Source organism: Thalia democratica, chromosome 1 (assembly GCF_965202585.1).
Source record: "Thalia democratica chromosome 1, ktThaDemo2.hap1.1, whole genome shotgun sequence".
Taxonomy (NCBI): Eukaryota; Metazoa; Chordata; class Thaliacea; order Salpida; family Salpidae; genus Thalia; species Thalia democratica.
In genome coordinates this window covers 45,675,850-45,696,246 of record NC_139165.1, presented here as the reverse complement: position 1 = coordinate 45,696,246, position 20,397 = coordinate 45,675,850, and the positions used below count along the sequence as shown (strand labels likewise).

General features: G+C 26.2%; 5 protein-coding genes across 8 annotated transcripts; all 5 read right to left on the bottom strand.

The window, feature by feature from the left end:
• Nucleotides 1-1,656: 1,656 nt before the first annotated feature.
• On the bottom strand, nt 1,657-4,864 carry LOC145828908 (uncharacterized). Of its 2 annotated transcripts, none has more exons than XM_082936665.1 (4): nt 4,410-4,864; nt 4,002-4,252; nt 3,597-3,735; nt 1,657-2,091 (listed from the first exon to the last, which is right to left on the bottom strand). In XM_082936665.1, exons 1-3 carry the CDS (start codon nt 4,450-4,452, stop codon nt 3,619-3,621), a joined length of 411 nt encoding a protein of 136 aa, XP_082792791.1. In that variant the 5' UTR covers nt 4,453-4,864; the 3' UTR covers nt 1,657-2,091; nt 3,597-3,618. The 2 variants fall into 2 exon arrangements, with proteins under 2 accessions (XP_082792791.1, XP_082792783.1); XM_082936657.1 differs by having other exon boundaries at nt 1,657-2,116; nt 4,410-4,566.
• A 93-nt stretch (nt 4,865-4,957) lies between these two features.
• LOC145828898 (uncharacterized) lies at nt 4,958-6,752 on the bottom strand. Its single transcript, XM_082936647.1, has 2 exons — nt 5,810-6,752; nt 4,958-5,445 (listed from the first exon to the last, which is right to left on the bottom strand). The coding sequence occupies exons 1-2, from the start codon at nt 6,188-6,190 to the stop codon at nt 5,329-5,331; spliced, it is 498 nt and encodes a 165-aa protein (XP_082792773.1). The 5' UTR covers nt 6,191-6,752; the 3' UTR covers nt 4,958-5,328.
• A 219-nt stretch (nt 6,753-6,971) lies between these two features.
• Nucleotides 6,972-8,021, bottom strand: LOC145834889 (uncharacterized). Its single transcript, XM_082942419.1, has 2 exons — nt 7,671-8,021; nt 6,972-7,464 (listed from the first exon to the last, which is right to left on the bottom strand). The coding sequence occupies exons 1-2, from the start codon at nt 7,968-7,970 to the stop codon at nt 7,294-7,296; spliced, it is 471 nt and encodes a 156-aa protein (XP_082798545.1). The 5' UTR covers nt 7,971-8,021; the 3' UTR covers nt 6,972-7,293.
• Nucleotides 8,022-8,069: 48 nt separating this feature from the next.
• Nucleotides 8,070-9,536, bottom strand: LOC145834899 (uncharacterized). Its single transcript, XM_082942429.1, has 2 exons — nt 9,238-9,536; nt 8,070-8,999 (listed from the first exon to the last, which is right to left on the bottom strand). Exons 1-2 carry the CDS (start codon nt 9,523-9,525, stop codon nt 8,880-8,882), a joined length of 408 nt encoding a protein of 135 aa, XP_082798555.1. The 5' UTR covers nt 9,526-9,536; the 3' UTR covers nt 8,070-8,879.
• Nucleotides 9,537-10,783: 1,247 nt separating this feature from the next.
• On the bottom strand, nt 10,784-13,905 carry LOC145830933 (uncharacterized). 3 transcript variants are annotated; one of them, XM_082938304.1, is made up of 3 exons: nt 13,518-13,905; nt 12,025-13,199; nt 11,086-11,734 (listed from the first exon to the last, which is right to left on the bottom strand). In XM_082938304.1, exons 1-2 carry the CDS (start codon nt 13,758-13,760, stop codon nt 13,032-13,034), a joined length of 411 nt encoding a protein of 136 aa, XP_082794430.1. In that variant the 5' UTR covers nt 13,761-13,905; the 3' UTR covers nt 11,086-11,734; nt 12,025-13,031. The 3 variants fall into 3 exon arrangements, with proteins under 3 accessions (XP_082794429.1, XP_082794428.1, XP_082794430.1); XM_082938303.1 differs by lacking the exon at nt 13,518-13,905 and having other exon boundaries at nt 10,784-11,731; nt 12,025-13,034; XM_082938302.1 differs by lacking the exon at nt 13,518-13,905 and having other exon boundaries at nt 10,785-11,734; nt 12,025-13,034.
• Between the last annotated feature and the right edge of the window lie 6,492 nt (nt 13,906-20,397).

Sequence of the window (20,397 nt, the reverse complement as noted above, 5' to 3'; positions counted from 1 at the left end):
ATACATTTATCATAAACTAGATTTTTTCTTTAATTTTTAATACCAAAACAATAAATTTTGTTTTAGTAACTTTAACACTCTGTTATCTATTTTAAATGACTAAACTCATGTTTCATAAAACATTAAAAAATTCTAAATCAAATTAATTTTTCTGACAATTTTTTTATCTTAACGTCGTATAAAAACTACAAAACACTCAAACTCTACAGAACATACTTTTAAGATTTTATGTAACTTTTTTGTAAAAATAAAATTGTATTAATAAAGTATATAAATTCCTTTACAATTTCTGTATTGTATGTTTTTATACACATATGTTCGTATGTGTCATTACTACCTCAAAAAAAGATATGTAACTTTATACAAAACATTTTGTTTGAATAAGTTAAGTACTTACTTATTTAACATTAAAAATTAAATAAAAAACTTTTTTTTAATTATAGTATAATAGTAAGACTCTTGAGGATAACTTTAAAACATTAACATTCAGGCAGGGTTTAAACTAAATAATTGTGTTAAAGAATCTGCAAAATTTTTAAAATATCAAAAATTAAAAGTAATTATTCATTTGGTCAAACATGTCAAAACTTAGAAATTTTTATACATCATAACCTTCTATAAACAAGACTCAAATGACGCCGTGCAAAAGTTTCACTCCGTGCTAAAGTGACGACCCGTGTTAAAATGACGCTGTGCTTTTCTGACACCTACCCATTAACGTAGATGACTAGCGCAAATTATGTTTCTTATAAGTTTGAAAAAAGTTTTTAAGGAATTATCTTTATTTTTTTTAATAGACACTTCAATAAAAAACTGTATTAATATTCAGTATATAAGTAAACAATAACTATTTTGTAGATAAAAAGTTGCAAAGTCCTTTAAAGAATATGCAATTGAGTTATTTATATTATTTAAAGCTGAAAACAAAATTAAAATATAGTATAATAGACTTAAGTTAAACCTTTCGTTATTACATTTTTGTGAAAAAAAAAAAAAAATCTTTAAACTCTGGGTGCACGACTATTCAAATTCGGACAATTCAAACTCCGACAATTCAAATTCTTAAAAAAAAATTGAAACAGCCACAAATAAAAAATTAATGTATATTTGTCAAAAATAAAAAAATCATATGTAAGTCATATTAATATCTACAAGCCATTTTTTTCTTTTTGCAAAACACTAAATACTTTTTGAGATATGGCTTGAATAAAGTAAAAAACATAGTTATTTTTAGTAATTTTAAAATATCTTGAAAAGTATTTTAGATTTTGAAAGAAAGAAAAAAATGGCTTGTAGGTATTTATAATATCTACATATGTACTTTTTATTTTTTTCAAATTTATATTACTTATTGAGATATAGTACTTTAAATATATATTTTTAAGAATTTGAATTGTCGGAATTTGAGTTGTCCGAATTTGAATTGTCATGTAACCTTAAACTCTACACTACTTACTTATAATTTAAATCAACATAAACTTGCTTCTACAATCAAGACCAGTAAAATTCTATAGTAGTTATAAGTTTCAACTATGAGTAAGCTAAAAAAGCCTATACTATAAAAAGATGAACACAATTTATATGAATTTAAAAAGTTTATGTTAAAAAATGTTGTGAAACAAAGAATAAAAATGATATGTTTATAATTTTTTTTTAAAGTTAATAATGTTTATTAAACCAAAAAAAAAAGCGCTCAAAATTTTTGGTCTTTAGACTTGTTGTACGAAAACACCCATCGGTTGTCGAGTCGCACACCACGGATTCCTTTTATGTCATGTCCAGGACAATAATAAAAGTTACTACTTTTACAACTAAAGCTTTTATTTAACAAACAAGTGACATTTCAATAAGATGTTGTGCAAATAGTCATAAATGATCGAAAAAATAAGTAAAAAAACTTAATAAATGAAATGATTAGTAAAAACTGCAATACAAAAGGAAAGCAACAAAACTTAAAAAACAACAAATCTTTACGTAGTAAAAAAAAACTGTTTTAGATCAAAGGTAACTAATAATAAATAAAACACGTTTTAGTCATTACTATACATGAAACGTATTGTAGAAATGTACGAGTAGATTTTTGGATCAGTTCTGCAAAGTAAATCTTTTTGGTGAGCTGTAAATATTTTGTTTGTAATTTTAAGTATTTTAGCACTGATTGTTTAAGTTAGGATCGAGCATTGTACTACTAGCGGTCAACATATGGCCTGCGACAAAACTTAAGCTTAAATAATACTTTTGATAACAAATTTAGTATAGAGCAAGGTTTCCGAAAGTGTGCAATATGTTGACAAAGGGGCCAAAAGGGGACCCATGAGTAGTAAAGGAGCCACAGGGGGCCATGAGGCCATAACTTGAAACTTACACTAAATATTCTGGAGTTAAGGTGAAGAGCAAAAAAAAGTTTTATGTGCATTTAAGGGAATTTTTTTAAGAACTTTATCGGAGGAGGCCATAATTTTTTTATTTCTTTAAATAAACCTTATAAAAAAATATTTGGGACACCCTGGTATAGAGTTTTTTAGAAAATGTTTATAAACAAGCTCTTAACTTGATTTTTAGAACAAAATAGTACTTATTTAATTAACATCATACTACAACTTTATTTAAAAAAAGGCCAATTAAAAAAAAGTTACTCGGCCTACAAAAGCTTTTTTCAGCTAAATCAGGCCCACTCGGCTAAAAAATTTCCCTATTCGTAGTTTACCTTGTAAATTCTTTCATATAAATGCTTTATTTATGCAACGTAGTATCGAAGTTAATTAATTTTGTGATGCAAATAGTTTTACAATTTACGTGTAACGAATATGTACATTAAAAGTTTATAAACATACCATTTTAAAATTTTGATTATAATATATTATTTCTTTCAGACCTTTTATTCAAAAACACCGTTGATGAGTAACACTTTAAGACGTTACAAGGGTTTAATTATTTCATACTATAACTTAAAAGTAAAAATACTACTATTCAACTCTCTGCCATCTAAATTAAATAAAAACATTTTAATTGTTTATTGTATAAAAAACCACAAAAAAATATATAGTTTATGCTGTTTTAGCTTTTATTTAAAACAAGATAGTTCTTTACTACGAAAAAAATTAGAAAATAAATTTGCTACTTTATCGTAAGTAATTTTTTTAAACAACTTAAAAACACATACATAACATTAAAACGTGCTTAGAATTATTTTTTTAGTCTTGTAATAAGTTATAACCTAAAAATATTGAAAATAAAAGTTTAGTTTTATAAATAAGTATAGTATTTGATTAGTACTTTAAAAGTGTCTATATTTCATAATATTTTGCATTACTAAATTTTATTAGTAATCTTCCTTAAAATCATCGAAGTTGAAAAAGATTAACTTTTGAAGTCTTTAGTTTACTTGTTCTAGAATGGCACAAGCCCTTTGAGACAAATTAAAAATTCATCAGTTAAGTTTCTACTAAAAACTTAAGCACTATCCAAATAACTACATATCATAAATAAACCTTACATATGATTGAACTAAAATAAAAGGATAATAAAAAATGACAAGTAAAACTAAGAATAATTAAGCAAAACTGCATTTTACCAGTTTAAATTTTTTAACTTACTTGTAACGAGTTTTCAGAGTGTTTACAGTCTTACAACTACGTTTGTGACAACAACAATGATTAGCATCAGCACCGTGAAAGTGATTGCCATAACGCATCTTTTCTTTCTTACGCTAGGGTCTACCTGCCCTGGTAGTCTCTGTTTCAAATAAAACTCCAAGTTAAGTATTTGTAATATCTAAGAAAACTTAAATATTTAACTGCTCTTAACATAAAATAATATAGTTTAACATTGGCATTTCACTCAGCATGTATTTTGTTTTGAACTTTTGGAAGTTTTCTTAATTTTTAGTGTTAACTAACAAAAGTTAAAAAAAATATTCTGTATAAAATATAAAGCGTTGACTTTAAATATTTAGCTGTAGAACTAGTTCTGAAAGTATTTGGTTGTTTTGAAAAACTCACGCTGATTATAACAGGATTTCCGTTCTGAGGAGCGTGTGACGTCACAATCACCGGATTTGCATGTCCTTGAGGCCCGACAGGGTAGCTTCCCTGAGGTTGCACAGGGTAGTTCCCAGGTTGAGGTTGCACTGGATAGTTCCCAGGTTGAGGTTGAACAGGGTAGTTAGAACCAGGTGGCGCAGCTGGTTTACCGAAATCAGAGTTGAAGTTGGTTTGAAAATTGTTTGAGTATGTGAATTGCGGAGCTGAGCCTGGAAGTAATTTAGTTAAGTCCACAAAAAGCATCAGTAATTAAAAAAACAATGCAGTTTTGCTATATCACATTATTTTAAAAGCTAGTTTAAAAATTTAATAAACATTACTTTGTATAATACATAGACTTTTGTATGCTTGTAATTGAATTTTTACCTGCAGCTTGTGATTGGTCATAGGAAGGTGGTGCGTTTGACATCTTAAAGTAATTTTATAAAAACTGAAAGTACGATAAGTTGTTATTATTAAAAATAGGTTTACAACAAAGTTATTTAGGATTAAAAGCTTTATACGTACGATACAGTTACATCATTTCAATTTTGTTTTCGAATAAAAGTGAGCAAAAAATACAAAACTCAACATAATTTATTTCTTTTATTTTAAATATTTACAAACAGAGTAACTCTAAATATTTGTGAAAATGTTAATTTCTATGCTTCTAAACAGCATCGGAATGTTTACTTATCCATACACGTAGGTAGTAAAATATTTTAGAAAAAGCGGGCAAAGTTTTAAGTTTTTTTTTTGAATTGTAAATTTGTATAAAAAAGTTTTATGAACATAAAGACTTTTGAAAACATAAAAAATATATGGTACTAAAAAAAGAATAAACTTATTTTGTTTTGAAAACAGCTGTAAAAAAGTATTACAACATTAAGTAAAAAACTACTATAAGTAGTTTCATAAAAATCATCCTTGAAACTAATAAAGAATTGTTAGTTGGTTTATTTTAGGAATCAATCTATAAACTTTTTTTCGTACAATTCAAATTTACGTTAAAAATAATCAATATATACATATGTTTTGATATTGCTTAACACAAAAAAGCTTATAATTAAACAAATGCATGCAAGTTACAAATTAGGTACTAGACCAAGTATAAATTTTAAAGATCACTTATTTGTAGTTTAGGTGGAAAAGCTACACTTAAAACATACAATCGACATAAATCAAAAATACTTGCGTATGATACTAGGTGGAAGTTTTAGATAAGTAAACTTATGAAATAAAAAATATCAGTGTTAAAAGTCCTAAAAAAATCATAACATTTACTGCATCCATTCCGATTTAAGACTCAATGGCTTGTTTGTATTATAAAGTTTATCATTCCGATGATAAAAAATAAAACAAAAACCATGCCGATAATCTTAATGCATCTCTGTCTTTGCTGACTAGGAGCTCCGGGAAGTCTCTATAGAAATGTTTTAATAAAGTTAAAACAATATTTTTTTCATTAAGCTAAGATAACTTAAAAATGTTTTAAAACAATAAAGTGCGGTTAGACTATATAGAAACTGAATTAGAGAAAACTAAAAATACAGAAACTATAAAAAAATAAAGAACAAAAGAACATATATACTCTTATCTTTTATTAAATTATCTTTTTTTTAATGTCTTAGCTAGTTTTAATAGATAGATACAACGTTTTACTATAAAGCGATATTAATTAATTATACAACGTCAAGAATAGTCAAAGACGTTTAAAAGCTATTAAGTTTTAATTTTTGTTTACAACTCACAAACTGAGTACTGAACATAGAACAACACAAACTCACGCTGACTACCACAGTGTTAGAAGCCGGAACTTGCTGGTAGCTCTGCGGCTGGGGAATGACGACAGTCGCTCCGTTGTAAGCCTGATTTCCCGCCACACCGTAACCTTGCTGCGCCGGTACGAAGCCTTGTTGTGGGTAACCTGCTGGTGGGTAAGGGGCGCCGACTTGAGCTTGCGTCGGGTAAGGTGACGTCACATTGGCCTGTTGGTTGGGATAAGGAGCAGGTTTTTGAGAGTACTGGGTGGCGTAGTTCTGTGCGGAGTAGGTTGGAGGTTGCTGATCGTACCCGATTGAGGTGGGTTGGGTTGGTGGCGGGTAATTTAGAGGTGGCGAAGTTTTTGACTGGTCGTAAGAAGGCGGTGGAGGTGGAGCACTTGCCATTTTGATACTAATAAAAAGCTAAAAGCATTTGTAAAGTTATATAATTTTTTCTTTAGGCTAAAAATTAACTGCTTTTAAAATATTTATTGCAGACTTTTTTGGGATTTTTAACTAAAAGTTTTGTGGTTTTGATTGTTTGTTTTTGATAATTTTCTTAGGGATATTTCTATTATTTTTTCTGTTTTTGAACAAATGTTGCTAACTTTTAGCTTTTTAGTTTTTATAAAAAGTATATCTTAAAAAATGAAAAGTTAAACAAATAAAATTTGTTAAATAATTACTTTATCTCAAATTTATACTGTTGTACACATTGAGCTTAAAAAAATAACATTAGCTATTGAAAACAATGTTTTACACTCATATATGAAATACAATAAAAAGTTCAAAATTATTTAGCGCATTTTGAAATTTAATCGATTAAATATTGTAAAACATAAGGTTTTTTATCAGTTCAAAAATTTAAAGCTTAAAAAGTTAAAATTTGTTAGTATAAACAAAATTTGCTAAAACAAAACTGTGTAGCTAGATAGACAATATAGTAGAGCTTTGAGCAGATAAAAAAATGGATTGAATAAAGACATAAAAAATTAGCCAAGCAGCAAAATAAAAAAGGAAAAATTAAGACTGCTGTTATTATCAATCTTAAAATACTTATAATTATTGTAAAATTTTTGATTTGATAGAAATTTATTTAATCAGTGGAACAAATTTACATCCAAAAATATATATAAAGTCTATTAGAAAAAAAGGTGACTGCAGATAATTACAAATATACGTTGGTTATGTTTATGGGTATATAAATATAGTTAATCTCTTTAAATTTTTTTATAAATATTTGTAATTCTATTTGTTTATATAATTGATACAAACAAAATACTTGTCAAATTAAAGTTAGTCACCTTATTTAAAAATACAAATTGTCAAATAACAAAAAAAAACGAAGCCTAACTGAAACAAGTATAAATTTGATATATATACATATACATATAAATAAACTTTTTAAGTATATTAATACTTTATATAACATAAATTAATTTAAAAAAAAGGAAATAAAAAAACAATAAAATGTCCTGAACATTAACAAGATATGTTCTCTAAGCTATTTACAAACTACCTCTTAAAAAAAGTCTGTACAAAGAAAAAACAAACAATATTGTAGCGACAACAGCCACTACCCTCGCTGACTTCTTTCTTCGCTCCTGCAATCTTACTTCCCTGCTTCTTCGCTCCTCCAGCAGTCTTTCTTCTCTGGTCAACGTTCTTTGAGAACCTCTCTGTAAAAGTTTTAACTTTAAAAAAATTGTTCTTAATTTTTAAGCAACTTTACTTTGAGGACATTCTATGTGCGTTTAAATTCATAATAAAGGTTTGTTGATAAACTATAAGTTTATGATTGATTTGCTCACTCTTTATTAAAAAAGCGTATGCTGGTGTATAAGCTCGTTTAAAGATATTTTTTGTAGTTAAAATTTTAACTCACAATTACGGCAGATGCAGCAGGTTGTCGGGGGCTCGCATTTGTCGGAACAGATCTTTCGTAGTTGGATTGGTCAATGGGAAGTCCGAATCTAGATTCGGACGCATACGAATAGCTTATGACGTCAGCTGGTTGAGGGTTGTGTTGTGACGTCATATTGACTTTGTGTGGAGGATTTTCATTGGGGTAATTGACAGCTGATGCGTAGGAGGGAGGTTGCTGGTCACGCATGATTGGGTTTTGCGTGGGATTTTGAGAAGCTTGCGCTTGGTCGTAGGAAGGCGGTGGTGGAGTTGCTGCCATTTTTAAAGTCTTATTTCTAATAAACAGAAATATTTACATCAGTTGTTGGGTAACATTTAAATGTTTATTGCGTGTTAAACTAATTTGAAATATTTGATAATGTACACAACTAATATTTCTTTTACAATATAGTACACACATTTATACTAATATAATATAGTATATAGATTTTATAAGATTATAAAATATTTATATTATAAAATGCGTAGTTGTTAATAAATATGAATTAGTCAACTTCATTTTTTCAGTTTTTTACTTTTCTGGATAAAAAAGTTCAAGTATTTCAATAAACAATAAAAAAGGAAGTTATGCTGAAGTTCTTAATATCTTTGTGTATTACATTTTAGTTGTTGTATTTTAATAACATTTAAGAAACTTTTATTTCTCAAAAGGAAGTTGCGACTTCGAAGTACGCAAATAAACTTGAAGCATTAATGTTAAACAATTTCTAAATAAGACTAAAACATGCTGATAATAATTAAAAAAAATTATTTATAGGCTCATGTAAAAGTTAATGACTGTTGACACGTTTATGTTTGTTTTACAGCTTCGAAGTCAGCTAAAGTATGTTGTTTGAGTATAAAAAGGCAGGAACTTTTTATCAAAACTTATTCATTGCAAAATTGAAAAATAACACAAAAGCTAGCCCATAAAAATATTATAGCCAATTTTTTTCTTAAAAGTTTAAAGTTGCATTACGACCTACATAGTTTGAGATAATAAAATTAAAATTAATTGTTAGTTAATAAATATGTGAAAAATTTAAAAGTATATACTGTGTTAATTAATATATTAATTTAGATCCGTAACAAGCTGTTGTAAAGATTTGATAAAAATAACAAAAAATTTTGGCAAATATTTAGTTGTCGAAAATTAAAAGTTTGCTTTAATAATCTTTTGCCATTGTAACTAGTGTTTTTGGTGAAAGAAAAAATTAAACATCGTAAGAAAAAAAGTCACAATAAAAAATATAATGAAGATTCTTGCACACTTTTTTCGTTTTTGCTGCTTTTCGAAATCAGGGGTTATCTGTAAAACACGAAAAAAAAATCAAAATATTCGAACACATTAAGTTAATTTAGTGTATTAAGAACTATTTATAAACAAAATACGTCTATTTAAAAAAAATACTGTCAAGCAAAAAAACACTTTGTTAAAAGAAAAAACTGTTGGTATTGTGATTTTTTTGAATAAATGTCCAAGATTAGAAAAAAGTAATTACTTTAAGTTTTTTATTTTTTATCATTGAACAATTTCACAAACTTACATTGACTCTCACCACCGTTGTCGTCACAGGAACCTGCCTGAAGCTCTGGTGCCGCGTCGCTCCGGCCAGCCCCACATTGAAGCCCTGGTTGACGGGCAGGCCAACGTGCGCGACACTTGTCGAGTAGCTGGTACCGATTGGCAGCTGCGACCAAGGGTACTGCGGGGTCAGCATGGCTTCCTGTTTTTCTCGATGCTGAGTGGCTGAGGCGTAGGAGGGCGGTTGTCGTGACAACTGTTCGGTCGAGTTTGATTGGTCGTTCGAGGGTGGTGGTTGCTCATTTGTCATTTTATATTATAAAGTCTACGAAATTTATCTCGTTAGAGTTTTTTTATTAAGCTAGTCTGTACTACCTTGTCTAAACTGTGTTTTTAAAGTAGTTTCAAGTGCGCTGATCGAAAAAAATCCATACATCGTTTTTGTGACAAAATTAAGAAGCTAAGTGTTTATCTAAGTACAACAAAAAAATTTATGATATTTTAAATATAAATAATATTTTTCTGTGCGTATAAAGGGAGATATGAAAATTTGCTTTAAAGGCTTTTATTTCAGCAAGTTTAATAAAAAGTACGCTAATGTAACAATTAACAATACATATTTAAATAAACAGAAATAATATTTATTGTATTATAACATATTTATATTTTCTATATGTAAAAACAAAGATTAAAATGTACAACGTTTACAAAATTATATTTAATTTATCTAAACTTAATATGAAAAAGGTAGGTTTATTAAAATTGTAATATTTTTATGCTACTGTTTAACTTATTTTATGAGTGTAGTACTTGACAAAATTAATGGTTCAGAATTTTCAGTTCACAAAAGCCGACAAACTTTAAATCACAAAACATTTTTATTGGTAATTTTTACTTTAAATTTGTTGTTATTTGAATATTTGGTATAAGCGGTGAAGTTATCAAATTTCAAATCAAAAACTTCAAATTTTTTTAACTTTAGACATAATTTAATTGTTTTTCAGGACATTAAAGATATAAATACTACTGTGGTCAACTCAACTACAAACAGATGTAAAATAAATATAAAAATAAATTTTAATAGTACAAAAGTTTAATCTCGTGACTAAGAAATTTACTTGAACAGTTTTTGAATACTTTCTCTTTTAGATTATTAAAATTCTTAATCTTTCAACTGTATCAAGACAGCCACAACAATGTTTTATTCTATGTATCTACTGAAATAGCTCATTTTATCATATTTCTTTTTTTTAAATGTCTAATCTTGTGTTCAAAAAATTTCAATAATTTAACACCAATTCATATTTTTTGGTTATATGTTGAATATAATGTTTTATTTTAATTCGAAAGCATTTATCATTACAAACAAAATTATTTGTAAAAATTTTAATCAGTCAAAAAAAAAGACTAGTTATTTTTATAAATGAGCAAAATATACACAATAAAGTATTTTTCAGATTGTTTGAAAAAAAAGGCTTCTGTTATTGTTACTAAGTTGATTTTAAAAATATTAGTTTTGTGCTTCATGTCAAGACTAAAAAAGATATTGTTTTTAAGGAAGTATATGAATAGATAAAAAATCCAAGATAACTTCAGTTTTATTTTGTGCCAATTTATTTTGAAAAAAAGCAACGTTTTTGCACATTACTGTCCAGATACATAAACTTTGATAAACACTAATCTAGATGAAAATATATGAAATAAAGAAATTTAGCAGTTTATGAAACTAAAAAATCTTTTAAAGGGTTGATTTATCAATGTTTTTTAGGCATACAAATGCTACAAATAGAGCTATAATCTAAATATATTAAAAAGTATATACAAACTAATGTTATTATTGCAAACTTAAACATTATGATTAGTAAAATATTTCTATACGAATTTCTGCTAAAAAAAGTTATTGTTTTCTGTAAACAATTTAAAAAATGGCAGTGTAACTCAAAAATCAATATACTATAATAAGCAGAAATTTTATTCTGTATATTTATATTTTATTTGTTACATTAATTCAAAATATATATATTAAAAAGCGATCAATAATTAGATTAAAAAGTTTTAAGTAGAATAAATCGTATATAGTAACACGCAAATGTATAACGTATAAAATCTTAATTTAAAACGAAACTACATCCAGTAAGAATTGTTACTGATATAGAATGTTACAGATCTGAAAACAGTTTAACAATCTTTCTTATAGAAAAAAATTATTGATAAAACCATACTCTTTTTTATAAAAACTGTTAAACTAATAAAAGGATCAAAAGTCCATTGAAACTTTGAGTGTAAAAGACTTAAAATTATTTGAAAAATAAAAGAGTTGGTGGTTAACAAAAACAAGTTCAAAATAAAATAAACTCTTTTTTGTTCTAAGAAATACAAGTTAGTAAAAGCTAAAATACTCGCTCAAGTGTAACTGTATAATAAACAACATACGCAATCACACCAACAAGTGTCAGTATAACTCCGCAACCTATCGCAATTTTACGTTGGTTCCTTATACTGATACCACTCCTTGCCTGCTGTCCGTATGAAAATAATGTTAAGATGTAGAACAAAAAAATTAATCAGTTTGAAAAAATCTTTAAGGTTTTTGTTAGGAACTTATGAGAAAAAATAATGGAAAATAAAATTTGTCAGCACAAGCTAAATTTTAGAATAAAGTTATTAAAAACTCTAATTTTTTGTTTAAGTTTGTAAGCTGCTTTTTGCATTTAAATGTTTGTACAAAATAAATAAATATTGAAAATGTCTAAAAAAGTATAATTATTACTTTTTGATTTAGAAATTGTACAAAAAAATATCTACTTACATTTACTGGCACTGCGTTGGTTTGCTGGTCAGGCGCTTTCAAAACAACAACATTTCCTTCAAACGCAGGATTTCTAACACCAGAGAGTACATAAGAGTTTTGTGGCTTCACTTGGAAACCTGCCCCGACTTGAGATTGTTTTGGGTAGTGTGACGTCACATTGGTCTGTTGACTGGCGAAATGAGCAGGGTTTTGAGAATACTGAGTAACGTAGTTTGCTGTAGAATAAGTGGGATATTGCTGATCGTACCCGGTTGAGGTGGGCTGAGGTGGAGGCGGGTAGTTTTGAGGTGGCGAAGTTTGTGACTGCTCGTAAGAAATTGGTGGATTATTTTGCATTATTTAAATTTGTATTAAGTCTGCAGATTTTAAAAGCGTTGTAATTTTGTTTGAACAAACTTATGATTAAAGCTTAATAAATTTTGAGATTTCAAAACATGTATGAAGTACAGATCAGATTAGTATCTGTATAGATTAAATACTGCAATATTTTTTAAGTTTCAGGTTTAGTGATAAAAGTTTTACATCTGCTTTTGAAATTTTATAGCTAAGCTTCAGAGATAATCTAGTGAAATTATTTACAAAACAAAAGTGTGTAATTAACGCTGTGAAAAACTTTTAAAAGTTAACTTTTACATAAAATATATTGGCAAGCGTATGTTAGTGTATCAAAAATAATGATTTAAAACAAAAAAAAAACAAAAAAAAAATGTTGTAAGTTTGATTTACAAAATAAAGAGAAATAAAAAACAAAACGAAAGTTTGTGCAATATAAATTTAACAAAATATCGTAAAAAAGATACCTTTTTGATATAACAGAGTTTTAAAAATTTATTTAAACAATATAGATTATATTTTGTTTCGTCTAAGTATCACAAGTAAACAGCACCATAAAAAAAAACGAATTGAAAAAAGTTGTTAAAACCAAATGCAAACAAAATTTTTTCCAGTTCATAACAATATAACTTCTTTAGTGCGTTCCATTGATCACAAAATTATTTACTCCATTAAAAATCATCGTCGTAATCGTCATAATTCAACGAATTTATTACAGTTTGTCCCAAGTGATGCAAATAAAGCAGGTAAAAAACTACTACCAATGCTGTAAACACCACACCAAAAGTAACTGCAATAATTCGTTGTTTGCGAATACTTGATTTATGTCTTTCGGTTTGCTGTAAAATAGTTTCTATTACATTTAACTTTAATACTTTTAAAATATTTTTAATTAAAAAAAGAATTAATCAGTAAAAACATGAATATAAGCTGAGAAACTAAAGATTTAACAATTTACGATTTGTTTATACCTGTTAACTGTTAATGTATAACTAAAATAACTAACAAAGTGTGTTTGTTATTAATAATGGGTAAATTAACATTAAACCTGTTCATAGTATTAAAAATTGAGGAACTACCTTAAAACTATAACTAATACAGTTCATCTCAGTCAGATCTGATTATGTAAAAACTTATTTAAACGAACAACAACTCACTGCGGGTAACACCGTGCAGGCTGGAGTCTGCTGAAAGGTTGTCACGACGTTCACCGTTCCTGCAGGGTTTCCTGGAGCAACGGGAACAACCTGAGCTGGCACGAACACCGTGGTTCCCTGTGGTCGAGGACCCAACTGGGCAGGTTGGCCAAAAGCACCATTGGTAGTTTCCGAGTATGCAGGAGGCTCATCCTGAATCAGAGGTTTTCCGAGGTCGCAGGAGCCGGTAGGAAGATGAGACATTTGATTTTTGTAATGTATGTGCAAGTTAAAAGTCTGATTATATGATTCGTTTTAGTTTGTTTCAAAATATTTTGCATTCATTAAAAAGCAGAGCTTAGTTGACAGCTATCAGTGCGTTGGTACTATATTAATTTTATTTTTAGCAGTACCTACAACAAAAAAACATTAAAAACAGATAAATAAAATCTATAAATGTTAAAAAACACTTTCCAAGCTGATCTCTAGATCGCAAAAACAGACTAATTTGGTATATTTTAAATATTTTTTTTGGTTCACAGCTTTCGATTCAGTATATGTATTTTATATTATGCAAAGCTTAAAATAAATTTTAATGTAGTCATATTTAACTTTACCTATGTAAGTTTTTTTTTTCTAAAATTTTTTTATTTAGTAGCATTAAATTTTCAATCATATTTAGATGTGTACTTATAGTTTAGCTTCAAAAAAAAAAGTATATATATGTATATATATTTATATTTGCATATAGTTCTTAATGTTGGGCGTGACTAGCCTACGTTGTTGGAAAACTTTCAAAGTTGTATTCCTAAATAGTTTTAAATATATATCATGAAAGAGAAAGTATCCCAGATTATATATAAAAAAATACTGTTTGTTTTACACTATAATTTTATTGCTGATTCTGTTTAGCTACTGATTTTTCCATTATAAAAAATGTTTTTTTAGTTTTACCGAAATATTACCTACTCCTTACTATTTTATTTTAAATAAGCTTATTTATTCCTCTTACTATTGTTAAATATCTAAACTATTGATAAATAATAAAAGATATAAGAGATTTTGTTTAAATTACTTAAGTTAGACTGAATAAAAAACAACCGTTTTATAGTTTATATAGGAAAAAAACACTGTTTTGAATGATCAATCAATATACTCAAACGATAAATCAATCTAATAAACAAATTTCTCTCACAAATTATAATTCAACAACTTACGATGTCTATTTTAACCAAAAAAGTTTTAATAGCTTAAGCAAAAAAAAAAACGATTTTAATAATAAAACACAGTTAGTCATTCAAGCATTAAAACCAGCATGCTGAAAAAAGTGCTGCAGTTGAAAGCAGTGAGTAAAATTTTTCACTGCTCCGCTTCTTCTCTTTCTACAACAAGTGCTTTTGTGACGTCAGCAAGCATGAATTTAGTGGTCATGTGTGAGTGGAATGTGTTTTCAAAGCGCTTTGTTCGGATTACATGTCCAATAGAACTATTTGGAAGTTGTAGAACTGGAGCAATCTGTGAAAATTTCGTACAAATTGAGTTTTTCAATTTGGAGTCATACTTTTTTTATAACATTTAGTTTAGTTGTTGATTTAATAAATTGATACCTGAAAAAAGTAAATAAATGTATTTAAATAAATACAAAAAAACATTTTACTTTAATCTTTGTGAATGAAAACAAAAAGCAAGTGTAATGTTTGTAAAAAAGACTTAAATCGTTTGTAATTAGATTAAAAACTATTGAAATTTTTTAGTTCGAACAACTTAAGGACTAGAATTAGAATATTTCCTATTTTTTATTTATAGCAAAATTTATACAATTAATCCTAAGTAGACTTGTATGTTTTTTGAGATAAAATTCATTTGTAAATATTAAAACAAATTAAGACTCTAAATAAAAACACATAAGAAGCAAAAACTTCTTTTGTTAACATACTTATTTATGTAGAAACCTAAAAGAGTAAAAATAAAAACAAATAATTTTTACTAAATTAATGTTGTTACAACTCTTTCACGTTTGCACGATGATCACAAGAAATTAAACATATTATTTACTAGTTTAATAGTTTAGTTTCTTGTGATCATCGTGCAAATGTGAAACAACTACTAAGAAATAAAATCAGTATTTTTTTTATTATAAATTGACTCCTTTAAAGTGTAGCTCTCTATTAATTTGGTTGTTACCTTCTATAAAAAAGATAAAAATTCCTAATATAAGGTACAATAGCAAACTTTCAAAAAGTTTAAAAATGTTGACTTAACTTTATATAGCAACTTTTGAAAACTTTAAGCGCTAATAAATATTAATGCTTCTTAAACAAAACTTTTACTATAGCTGATACATTGTTTTAATAGTGTTTAACGCTCTATTGTTTAATCAGGACTTAATAAAAAGCATTTAAATTTGAAAAACAACTGTCAGTAAAAATGCCTGTCTTAAGAAACAGTTTGTGATCACACTAAAGTTTTATTTATGCCAGGGATGTCAAACCTGCTGAACGAACCCACTGTATATTTGCCTCATTTAACCACACACTACGGAAAATTTACCTCATTTAAGTTATAAAGGTTCTTTATTAACATAACTCAACATTATCGTATCAATTGTTTATCAAGTTATTAATTACTTTAATTGTATATCATAGCTTAATTAGCTGTAAAGTATGTGCAATGAGCGTATTTCTATAAGATAAAGATGTGCATTGAATATTAAAACTACTTCAAGTGTTATGATATTTAGAACTGAGTAATATAATACAATTTAACAATTATATACTTATAAAACTGTCAAAAATTTATTCTATGTCATTTTTTCTTAAACTGTTAGTACCAATTTTTTTTTTCTTTAGTGTATAATGTTTTTGAAAAAAAGACTACTTTTAGGAATGTGTTCTAAAATCTAAAATTGTAGAAGAGTGGAAAAAAATTCCGATTGTGTGCTGTTATAGGATTGCATAGTTTTTTAATCATTAAGCTTAAAGTAATAGTTCAAAAATCTCTGGCTAAGGTAAAAACTTATGTATTAAGTGATTTAGTTGTATTGTTTTTAAAAAATATTTTAATTTTCTATTTAAATTCTAAACAAGTTGTCTCTTTTTGAAAAAAAATCTAATGTTTTTTTTGTTAAACGTGTATGTTAGTTATTTTTTTGTATTTTATGTCGTATCGTGATTAAGCATAACTATTTCTTAAGTATTTAACTGTTTACGTGTGGGCATATCAATGCAAATACGAAGCAAATAACATAACTTTTTTGATTGCTATTTAGACTTTTTAGTTCTTGAATGTGAAACAAATATAAAATTGGTATTTTAAACTTGTACCGACCATTACATTAAAATTTAGCAAAACTTCGAAAAAAAAGGTTTTTAGTATCTAATAAAGTTGTTTCACTACACATGATGTCTTATAAAAGCATAACTTTACTAATGCTTTTGTATAAACCTAACATAAACGTTTGACTTAGGGCTTTTATGATGACTTGATTAAAAGCAGATAACTTTAGATAGTATTTAAACGAATCAGTTTAATTACTCTACATATTTTATGAAAACTTTTTTGATTAAGTTTTCAATCAAAAAAGTCTTTTTCATAAAACTAAATAAATAAAAACAAAAAAATCGAAATTAAAACAGTTAATATTAAAACTTTTTATGTATTTTTTTCTATTAAGTGTTATCAAGTTTCGCAGAGCAATATTTAGTTTTATTAATAAAAAGATATGAATCAACTCAGAGACAACTTTTCATGATTTTTAAGAACAAGTCAAGCTCTTTGACTTATGTAAAACATTTTTGAAGTCAATTTCTACAACTGCTTTTTTTAAACATCTTTGTTATTCAAAACATCTTTGTTAGCAAGTTTATTTTAGACATTTATAGGTAAAAAAGACACAAAAGCATTTTTCTTAAATAATTAAGTTTATAAAATTTTGTTTTTATAATTTGTTTAAAAGAATGAAAATTTTAAAGTAACATATTAATCTTATTCTTTTCTTTTCCACTAGGTTACCTAATACAAGTAAAGATGTAATAAGGTTTTGATTTTATATTTCAATTAAATTTGTCAACTAAGTTTATCAAAAACTAAAAACACTTAAATCCATCAGTAAAGAATGTTATAGCAAATTCAAAAACTTAAACATCTAAATCACAATTTAAATTCAATAATATAAACAATAATATATGTTAATCAAAATAGATAATACGCTGTACACAAAATATTCAAAAAAAAACATGAAATTTATAGTAATAAATACAAAAAAAGTTCTTGTTTTCTTTTAGTTGTTTCAATTAGTAGATTCTGACTGTTAAAATAATAACTTTAAAATTTAAAAAGTAAAAATATACCAAGTATACCAAAGTGACGAAAGATAACAATAAAAAGTTTAGTTTTTAAATTCTACACTTAATAAAAAGAACAAAGCAAGCAAAACTGCTAAAAACTGTTTTCATTGTTAGTTAGTTAATAAATAATTCTCCAGATTTGATAAAATCGCTAACATTTTTCTTAAACAATTTTCTGTACATTTACTTCAACATGATAAGGAATCAAGTTAGATTTCATACATTATAAATTTGTAAGTTGTTTTAACAAGTAACATTAAAAAAAAAGAAATATTTAATAAATATGCGCTTTTTGTTAGCAAATAGTCTAAATAAACAAATATATATATATTACATAATGTATATCCAGTCAAAACATAAAACTAAGCGTATAAATTTGAACTTTATCTTAAAGTCTTTGACGTTCTGATATAGTTTTTGTATTGAAATATAGTTTTAGAATATCATTACCTTGTGTGTGTTAAGTTTTTATATTAATGGGGTTTTTTACTGAATTTTGCTTTATTGATGCTTTTAGCAATTTATATAGTCTAAATTAAAAGAGTTTTTAAATTTGATAAAGTTTTTAAAATATTGTAAATAAACAGAAAATTATGTGATTGCTATGAAATAGTCCTTCTTTGTAACAATATTCTATAAATATTGCTAATTTAGATGAGAAATAAAAAATTGAAATTAGTAAAACAAAATTTTTTTTATTTTTTTCGAAAATAATTGACGTTTAAGTGTTCGATATACAACTTACATAAACTTTTGAAATTTAGTTTAAATTTAGTATATAAAGAACTGTTTTCACAGATAGTTTTAGAAAATTTGGAAGCACTTTGTAGAGAAGCTTTTGCTCATGAATTAAAAAAATAGCATTTTGTTAATAAATCGAAAAAATTCAAAAAAAGAATACTTAAAGCTATATGCTTTTTGATAAAGTAGGTTTTTTACACGGTCAACAAGCTTAAAAACTTATTTTTATTTTTTAAGTTCAAAATTTTTCAAATAATGTCTTGTTTAATGAAATTAAATTATAACGTTACTTATCGAAATTGATAAATAGTAAAGATTTACAACTCTAGTATTTGGTTCAAAAGCTTTAAGTAAGCAATTTTAGTTTTTCTATTTGTCAAAAAAAGCTTTTCACACTATGAAAAAGTTTAAAAGTCTTGATAAAAAGATAAATATCGACCATAAAGGAGGGAAAAAGTTAAATTTAAACTTAGTTTGAGTATTAATTTTAATCTTTTTTTTTTGTTTTACATGCTTAAAGTTCTTAAAAGTAGTAGAAGCATAATCGACAAAATAACTACTTTTACAAAAAAGCTGTACAACTGAAATATACTAAGTTTTAAGTTATCTAGCATATTTTTAAATATATTTTATTTAATGTAGAAAGTCTCTTGTTTTAAAGATATTTATACTCTGTGAATTTCTTACAAAACCGAAACTTTTTTTTTGTTTTAAGAGACTAGGCACTAGCTTATTTATTGTAATATCTTAAATCAAAAAAAAAACAAATACTTTGTTATTTAAAAAAGTTTTTTGAGAATTTAATCAGCAATTTAGTTTACAAATAGTCTTTAATTATAAACAAATTTTGTTTTAGTCTAAACTATATTTAGATGTATAGCAAGTAATGATAAGTTTTGAATGAAGAGAAATTTAAGAAATAAACGAAAAAAGTTTCGTACAACGGAAACATTGCCAGAATACAATTGTTTTACATGCTCAAAAACAAATTCTTATTTTTAATTATTAAAAAAAGTTATAATTTTTTTTGACCTTTCTTTTTGTTTCAAATGTTAACCATTTTTAACGTTAATAAGCGAGAAAAAAAAAGTAAATTATAAACTTACTAGTAGTTAAAAAAAAGTGATGCAAAATTCATTGTAGATCAAGTCTTCTGTTTTGTATAACATTTTTAGGTCAACTACAGGAAACAATTAGCATTGTATTTTATATAAAAAATCTTTGTTCTTAGCAATTAAATTTAAAAATTAGCACCTGTGACCTTGATTTCTACATAATTTTCAAAGTGTTTAAACTGTTTTTGTATTTATCTTACTTACAATAGCTGTTCATTTAAAAGTTAAACATATCTGATTTTAAATATTTTTGAATATTTAGTGACAAACAACGACTTTTACATGAACTTTGTGTTTTAAAGAACTCACGTGATTTTTTTAAAGTTGAAATTTAATCTTTTGTGCTGTTAACGAGAACTGTGCAAGCGAGAGCATTTTGCAAACCTCTACTTCCTAAACGTTACTGCTAAGATGAATAAATTAATTCTCAGTTTCTAAGGTTTCATAAGTAGGTAGAACAGCACTACTTACAGAACTTTTTTATTGTAGAACAAAAAGTACCGTAAGTTTATAAAAGTTTGATAGATATGTTTTTATAGTATATATCTGAGCAGCATTTTAAAAAGGCTTTTGTTAATGATTAAAGTAAAAAAAGTTCAGATGAAAAAAAGAAAAGTTTTATTTATCATAGTTTGTATGTTGGTAATTTGATGTGTTACAACAATTAAAAAAAAATTTAAGTTAACTAATGAAAGGTTT